We start from the raw sequence: 7,962 nt of genomic DNA on the forward strand, positions 1-7,962 counted from the left end.
AGATCATATAATGGGTTTTAGGAGAGGAAGTCCAACCAGACAACGCATTCAACAAGGGAGCAAAACCACCACTATCAAGAACAACTACTCAAGGTTAGGCCTAATAATTTCACCCGGAACATGGAATTTGATACTCGAAGTTGCCGACACCAACATGCCAAGAAAGAAGTCTCAGAGTCCTTCCCTCGAGCATACTCCTACACCACCGTCGAGGACGCCTCTGTCAAGGAATTCCTCCTTGCCACTTACTTGCATGCCGTCTTTCAACACCCTTTATCTGTGCAAGCCCACGACGAAGTAAAACAAATGCAAAATGAAGTGATCAATGTTGACATCTCTAGTCGATCACATGATATCTGGACTTATATCTGGGGAGTTGCAGTCTTTCGGACCACTGCATATTACAACTTCTATTTTAGAGATGTACTTGCACATAAAGCGTTTAAATGGTTGTGGAAATCCAAGAGCATACCCAAGATTAAAGTATTTGGTTGGCTTGTTATCTGACCGTGTTAACACGAGAGACATGCTCAACAGGAGGCATTATAATGTTGGTGATAAGCCTAATGTCAAGAACAACTAGTGAAGGTTAGGCCTAAAGATTCAACAAAAGAGACTGCCTGCTGTGTGGGGAGCATAGAGAAGAAACTGTGGAGCACTTATATGTTGGCGAATCCTGAACATTCATTGGACTACGCACGATAATAGATTCAAGCTCATTAGACAGCTAAAGGCGCTACACCCTTGAAAAATGCTGATGGACATTTTCCTAGTAGCTGCCTTGAGCCTTTGGAAAGAGCGCAACAACTACTACTTCACGAGTGTAACCCCTTCATTCTCATCCTGGAAACAAATATTCAAAGTTGATTTTGCTAACTTGAGCTTTAGGGTACACACAAATAAAAGGCAGTTTATTACTGCCTCTGTTGCCTCCATTACATAACTAGTACTTTTAGTGTGACTGCTTTGCCTCCCCCCACCTCACACTCACAGAAGTGTGCCCAATTTTGTATGTATGTAACATATTTGTTTTTTTAATATATATGCAGTAGGAGCCTGTTCTATTGTTTCCATGGTAAAAAAATTGTGAGTAAAGTTACCAAAGTGATCAAAGTGTTGATCATAGGACAGCAGTGAAAATGTCGTTAAATATAAAGCAAGATGTTTCTCGCATAAGGAGAAAATAAAGAGAACGTTGTAAGGAGTTACATCAATACAGGCTCGCTGTAAGTAGTCACATTGATAGAATCTTAAATCGGTGCTCCAAGTGATTTTTGATTTCAATTAAGTGATTTGTGTTATGCAATAATTGTTGGCACAGTAAGTTGGAATTGGTCCCAAAAAATTACTTTGGTGAATTCTATAACAATTGGCTGAGTATGTTGGCGCTTTAGAAGCAACATTGGAGGGTGATGAATCAAAAGTTCGTTTATGAACTTGGTATGATTTCTAGGTACTTTGTGCCAATGGAACAATGTTTTGAATAGTGGTTTCATGGCTCAGTCTAAGGAATAAAAGGGCCTATGAGTGATTCAATATATACAAAGTTAGTTTCATAAAAATTATGCAAAGATACACTCGGATCTGAACTTGTCAGGTTCGATAGGACAAAGACTATACCACAAGCAAAAGCAAGGACAAATACCATATTACCATTGTTGTAAAATAAAAAATTGTTGAATAGATTACTGACTCCAGTGCAAGTGGGAGCCTGCTGGAAATATGCCCTAGAGGCAATAATACATGGTACCGAAAGGTTCACTCAAATATTATCTGTGTATTCATAAGGATCAATATGGATGTCCATGGTTTGACTACTGGTCCCTTTCGTTCATGTCTATGTTTTACCGAACATACATGGTCATAAACTTAAGAAAATCACGATCTGTTGAGTGTTAGTGGAGTGAGAATCATGATAAAATATTTTTGGAATAGTTTCAGGAATATAATAAATTGTTTCGAGAGATTTCCGTAAGAGTTTCAGATGTTTCAAAAATGTTCTGAGAGGTCTCAGGGAAGTCCTAAAATTTTTGGTGATGTCTAGAAGGTTAAGGAGCCTTTTGGATAAATCCAAAGGGTCTCTGATGCGAGGACACCTTGGTTGGGCCAAGATGTAAGGCTCACCAATACCGTAGGTCGGTGCACCAAGGAGTTGCTTGAGGGTAGGGGCTAGACCTTGGCGTTTACCCCTGGACTAGATGCCACGGTTTGCCGCATTTACCCTGGGCCAGACGCTAGAGTCCGCGGCGTTTACGGATACACGAAGGTTCATGGTGTTTGGTACTGGAGTCCGAGAAGGAATCTTCCTCGTGGTTAAAACCGAGGCCCCCTTCCCAAGTTGCGATCCAGGGCTGGGCTCAGTATATAAATAGACGGGCAGGGGCAGCTCCTAGAAGTAGAACATAGGTATTGAAGTCTCCTTTAGTTCTATCTCGTTCTAATTGTCATTTGGTTTGATCTCTAGTGTAGGAAAGAAGCACACCACCTCCCAGAGATACAAAGTCCAACCAGCTTCAAGCAAACTGTTTGGGGGGAGTTGGAGCTAGGGAATGGGAATTTAATGTGACTGGGACTAAAAATCTCTTGATTGGTTCATGGACTTGGGAATTAATAAGAGAAAGGGAAGGGGAATTAGGAGGCCCAATTCCCATCGATCTCTTTCTTGGGGGGACCCTGGTAATTCCGCGAAGGAAATGGAGTTGGCGCCTGAAAGAAAATTGTTACAGATTTATTGGCCCACCTCCCACAAAGAAAGGAAAAAACTCCACGGAAATCCTACTTGCAGCGACATTATTTTTCCTCCAAATAAATCGGCCAGCTCTAACTGTTTACTAATCTGCAGATGCAATGCCAAGCACGAGCACATCTCATGCAAGAGGGGCAGCCAGTAGCGTGTAGCCCATCTAATTTTGCTATGTAACAAAGTTTGATTCGTTTATCTTTCCTTCACAGACCGATGCAGATCTATTTTCCTTTTCTACTCTTTTTTTTGCCTTCACATGTTACGATTTTGTTTCAATATTTGTGTGTCCTCTTCTTTCTCCATTGTTCATTAGAATTATTCCCACATATACTTCCCACCCCACACCAAACATGGGATTAGGACTAATAGTCCACTTGCCAAGTCTAATCCCTCAGGCAACTCCTTCTCATAAATTCCCAATCCCTTTCCCTTAAACAACCAAACGCGCTGATAGAGTGAGGCGCGAGCCTAAACTAACACACGCCCATCACTTCCCAAAAAGAAAAAAAAAACCAACACATGCTCGAGATCCTAAATCCATGCCCCTGGTTACGGAAAACCAGTGAGCGCAGCGTGCCAGCCTGTTTCCTTAGCCGCACACCCCAGCCCGGCAGATGCGGATACGACGAGAATATACTCGTCACCGGCCCATTATCGGCCGGGGAGAAGGATGGTCACGCGCGCCCACACGGCCCGCCCAGTTCCACGGTGACGCCCGCACGCCAGAGCGACGCGGGGCCACGCACAAAAAAAAAAGCAGAGCCGCAAATATCTGGGGGTGCTGGAATATGATAAGATCGGACGGACGGATCGCCTGTTTGTTTATTCGCGGCCGCTGCTTCTTTTTGCCTCTCGGGTCGGGTGCGTGTGTGGTGCCGCGGCAGTCGCGGTCACGCAGCTTCGGCCTCTCGCTCTCGGTTGCGGCGTTGTTTCACGGCTGTGTACAGACAGCTACAGCCTACAGCCAGCCCTCCCTCCCGTTGCTTCTTCACCGCGGAGCTTGCAGCAGCACCGGTATTCAATTCCAGCCCCTCGTGGGCTTTTGGAGAGAGATCTACACGAGCACGACACAGAACTGCGTGTGGAAATGGTTCATGTTAATGTGTCAAAGCGAGCGAGGTTTTTACCTTCCGTCTTTGTAGTACTACTGTACCACACAGGTTTGACTGCGAGTCCATCGCTTGGGGTGAATTTAGCACATGGGAGAGGACTAATAGTGGTCAGCAAGTGATTTGGTTACCAAGCTAGTCAGCACCGCCCTCAGGCTCACCAGCGAACAACTCGAAGGCGCTTTGACTTTGACTTGCTTTACTTTTGCTATGCCAGTTCGAAATGGAAGTCATGGTTCATGAAGGCTGGTGAGAACGGAGGTGGCCAAAACAGAACGACTCGACGCAGTTCGAAAACGAAGCGTATCTATTTCCTCCTCCCTCCATAAGAAAAGCCTCTTCTCCTTCTATCGGTGCAGCCGCCGGCCTGCCCCATCTTTGATAGCCTTTCGGTCATGAATATGCGGAGGATCTTATGGTCGTGGGATTCGGTTGGCTCGGTGCATCTGTTTAGATTCAATCTTTGTTCATCTTCGTTTGAATGTTTATAGATTTGATTTTTTTGATCTATAATTTTATCCATCAACGATGGTTGCTGCTATGCTGCGCTGGTCCTATGAGGCTTTAACACAACGACATTTCGACTGTCAACTACAACAAGATTTGCCCAGCTTTTGTGAGGGAGAGCGATGATGGCTGCGCGGGCTCGCTTCAGTGCTTGTAGTCGTCGCTAGGTGATCCACGAACATGGTTGTAATTTTTATTATCTCTGTTGTTCTTTATACTGTCATGATTGAAGATGAATAAATTGTAAATTTTTCCAAAAAAAAGAAAGAGGAGTACCAGTTTGCATGCCGCTTATTACACTACTAACTGCCAATTTCCATGAAATCATGTCATTTGTGCATTTTTTTTGCGCGGTGGGTAGCATTGCTGGGTACAGAAACAGTTCCCCGTTTGCGGCACTAACGATGGAGTTTGATCTACACCGTCACATACCCATCCAACGGCCCACGGAATTTGGAGGGGGGAAAGATTGTCACGTGCGCCGCCGATTGCCTAAAGCATTTCTCGACGGAAGCCAAAAAGCAGTTTCTCAGTTTTTTTTCACGTTAGTTGAACTGATGCCCAAAGATACCCCGGTGCTCAGGTCGTTCTATACAGCGTGAAATCGCTGGTTGTGGAAAGTCAAGAGTCAAAAGCCATGCTCTGTTTCCCCAATTCGCACCATCACATTACCAGAAACCGCAAGCAGTGACCCTACAGCAGCACCAAAATTTTGGCATCGATCGGAAGCCAAGACGACGACAGAAAGGAAAGCTAAAACTCGAAGCAGCGCGAACTAGCCGGCTAGCTCTGGTAGCTCCAGAGTGGCACGTCGGCGAGGTGAGCCTCCCCGCAATCGCCGAGCGCCGCAGCCGCGGCGGGCGGCGCCATGAGCATCGCCTGCGCCAGGCTCGCGTAGTACAGGTCCCAGCCCATCTCGCTCAGCACGTCCTGCTCGAACGGCGAGTCCTCCTCGGGCAGCGGCGAAGAGGACGACTCGTCGTCGGTGAGGGAGGAGGGCGCGGACGAGGTGCCCGAGAGCGCGTCCTCCTCGGCGAGCGCCTCGCGCCGCAGCAAGTCCTCCACGGCCTCCACGACGGCGTGGCGGACCTCGTCCAGGCTGCGGTAGGAGGAGGCCACCGGCACGGAGAGCAGCTCGGCCGAGTCGGCGAAGTTGAGGCAGGCGGCGCCTCCGGCGGCGAGCATGAGCATGGCGGCGTCGTTGGCGCGCGCGGCGGCCTCGGCGGTGTCGAAGGTGCCGAGCCAGAGCCTGCTCCCGCGCCTGCCGGGCACGCGCACCTCGCACACCCACCGCCCGGCATTGCCCCTGCGCCGCACGCCGCGGTACACCGGGTGCCGCGTCTCCCTGAACTTGGTCCGCCCCGCCGGCCGCTTCGCCGGCGCCGACGTCCACCCCGCCTGCCTCGCCTGCTGGCGCTCCGGCGACGCCGAGGGCGAGCAGAAGTTCTCCCCGCTGCACGGCGACGGCGAGCCCGACTCCCCGCTCATCTCCCTCTTGATCGGACACATCTTGCTGTCCAACGGAAGCTCTGTTTCTTGGCCGGCTAGGAGGTTCTTGTTGCTGAGGATGCTTTTGGGTTGCTCGAGTGTGAAGTGGTTTCGCTCTGCGATGAGAAATTTGAGCAGGGTGGTCTCGGGAGCGGCGTACTTATAGGTGGCGGTGGCTCGCGGCTGAAACCAGGGGGCAAAGCGCGGCGAGCGAGAGGGGAGGACACAGGCTGGATACGGCCGGCGAAGGGGGATGCACCGTACGAAGCCGCGCGCAAGTGGGGGGCAACTGAGAGACTTCGAGAGTGACCCCAGGATATCTTTTCTTTATTTTACCTTCCTGCTTTCGCTTTGCCCTTATCGTTTTCCGCCTTGCTCCTGCTCACTTGCGCCCTTGCGCCCCGTCTTGCGGCCGTTTTACTTTGCCTCGTCCTTGTTAATGGTTTCTTTGGAGCCGCAGTTTGCGAGTTCGGGTTTTGGTTTAGCTGAGGGCATCTGGTGCCTGTGTAGTACGATTCCTTTTTGGATGGGGTCTAGATGGTCAGTGCTGCTTGACGTCCGAGTCTTAACGTCGAAGCTGATCATTTTTTCGCCATCGGGGCTGGCGCGCTGCAGAGCAAAAATCAGAATTCGCATTCCTTCGTTGGAGACCAAGAGTGGAAGCGGAGTTCTTGCTCCTCGGTGACGCACGTGGGCTGGGGCTCGTGGTGACCGACTTCAATTGTCATTTCTGACGTGGATGAGCAGATGCGACCTGGAATCAGTGTCACCATCTCCTTTGTTTCGTACAGTACTCGGGTTTTAGACGGGTTTTTCACTTTGCCTGCAGTATTTTCCTTTGAGAAAGGGCTAGTTTGTGTATGGCTCTCCAAGGCTGACCTTGAAACCACCCGCTTTATCTCGATCAAGTGGTTCAGACTCATTTTGTCATTCAACGCGATGCCATAGTTAATTCGTGCGGACGTCTATTCTTTCCTAAATTGGACGTAAATTAAGGGGGCTTCGCGGACGTTTAGATCGCTGTGATGAACATGATGGACACCCAGAACTATACCTGGCCATCCGCCGTGCCGAGTCGGGCTTCGGGTCGGGCCCGACTAAGCCTGAGGTAGAAAACTCAGGCTCGAGCCCGGCCCAGCCCGACTGTTAGGCTTACTTTTCAAGCCCAAGCCTGGCCCGCCACTACAAAAGCCCGGCCTGTCTCGGGCCTCAGGCCAGGTCTCTTCAGTAAAGTGCAAAAACAGCAGACCCGACCCGGCCATCGGGCTCAAAACCAAGGCCCAGGCCCGGCCCGGGAGCTGCGTCGGGCCGGTTTGCCCATGGCCAGGACTACCCCGAACCCACCCAAAACTCCTCCTCCTCGCTCGTGACCTTTCCAACGCGAAGTTATTTGCCGCGCATCATGTCGGTCCACAGTGCAAGCACCCCCGCTTCTTGCCAGTTCAGAGTAGAATCGAATCATCTATGAACACATCATGTATGGCTAGCACATGAACGAGTATACAAGGGGTGAACAGATCATACCCTCTGGCTGGCCAGACCAACGCGGCAGCAGCAGCAGCAACAGCCTCGGCGTCGTTTGTGGCCTTCTTCTTGGCGGCAGTGTCTTCGACCATGGTGTCAATGCATGGGAAATAGTGGAAACAGAGGCGGATGGAGACAAGAACGGATCGGGAGCGGTCGCGTCGAGACGCTCTCAAAAAACCTTACTGTCGTTCTCCCGGACAGGATCTCAAGCGACGGGGTTCTGGAGGCACCTGCTCTCCCGACAAACCGTGCACGCGCTTGCCGGGACGGGATCACAGGAAGCAGCACAAAGAAAGGACAGTAGATTACGGCTAGGGTTGTGCAAGAGGGAGTGAGTGAATTGAGTTAGGGTTCACTCTACTAGCACATTGGCACGCGCCTCCTTATACAGGCCCACGGTCCAACGTCTTTGACAATGGTACTACTGTAGCGACTCGTCAAGTAATCTGAAATTAATTAACCATTTCTGACCGACAAAAATAAGCTTCGGCTCGGTTCAAACTCGCGACGCGCGTGAGGCGAGGCAGACGGCAAAGGAGGTGGAGCGCGTGTGTAAGCTCCCAATAGTATGTGATAGAGCATCCCTTA

The 7,962-nt window shown here is 49.9% G+C and overlaps 1 protein-coding gene across 1 annotated transcript; it reads right to left on the minus strand.

Moving 5' to 3' along the window:
• Positions 1-4,985: 4,985 nt before the first annotated feature.
• On the minus strand, positions 4,986-5,993 carry LOC125510214 (dehydration-responsive element-binding protein 1A-like). Its single transcript, XM_087521393.1, has one exon. It carries the CDS (start codon positions 5,866-5,868, stop codon positions 5,143-5,145), a length of 726 nt encoding a protein of 241 aa, XP_087377519.1. The 5' UTR covers positions 5,869-5,993; the 3' UTR covers positions 4,986-5,142.
• Positions 5,994-7,962: the final 1,969 nt, after the last annotated feature.

This window comes from Triticum urartu, chromosome 5A, assembly GCF_056163025.1.
Source record: "Triticum urartu cultivar PI428250 chromosome 5A, HENAU_Tu73, whole genome shotgun sequence".
NCBI classification, from domain to species: Eukaryota; Viridiplantae; Streptophyta; class Magnoliopsida; order Poales; family Poaceae; genus Triticum; species Triticum urartu.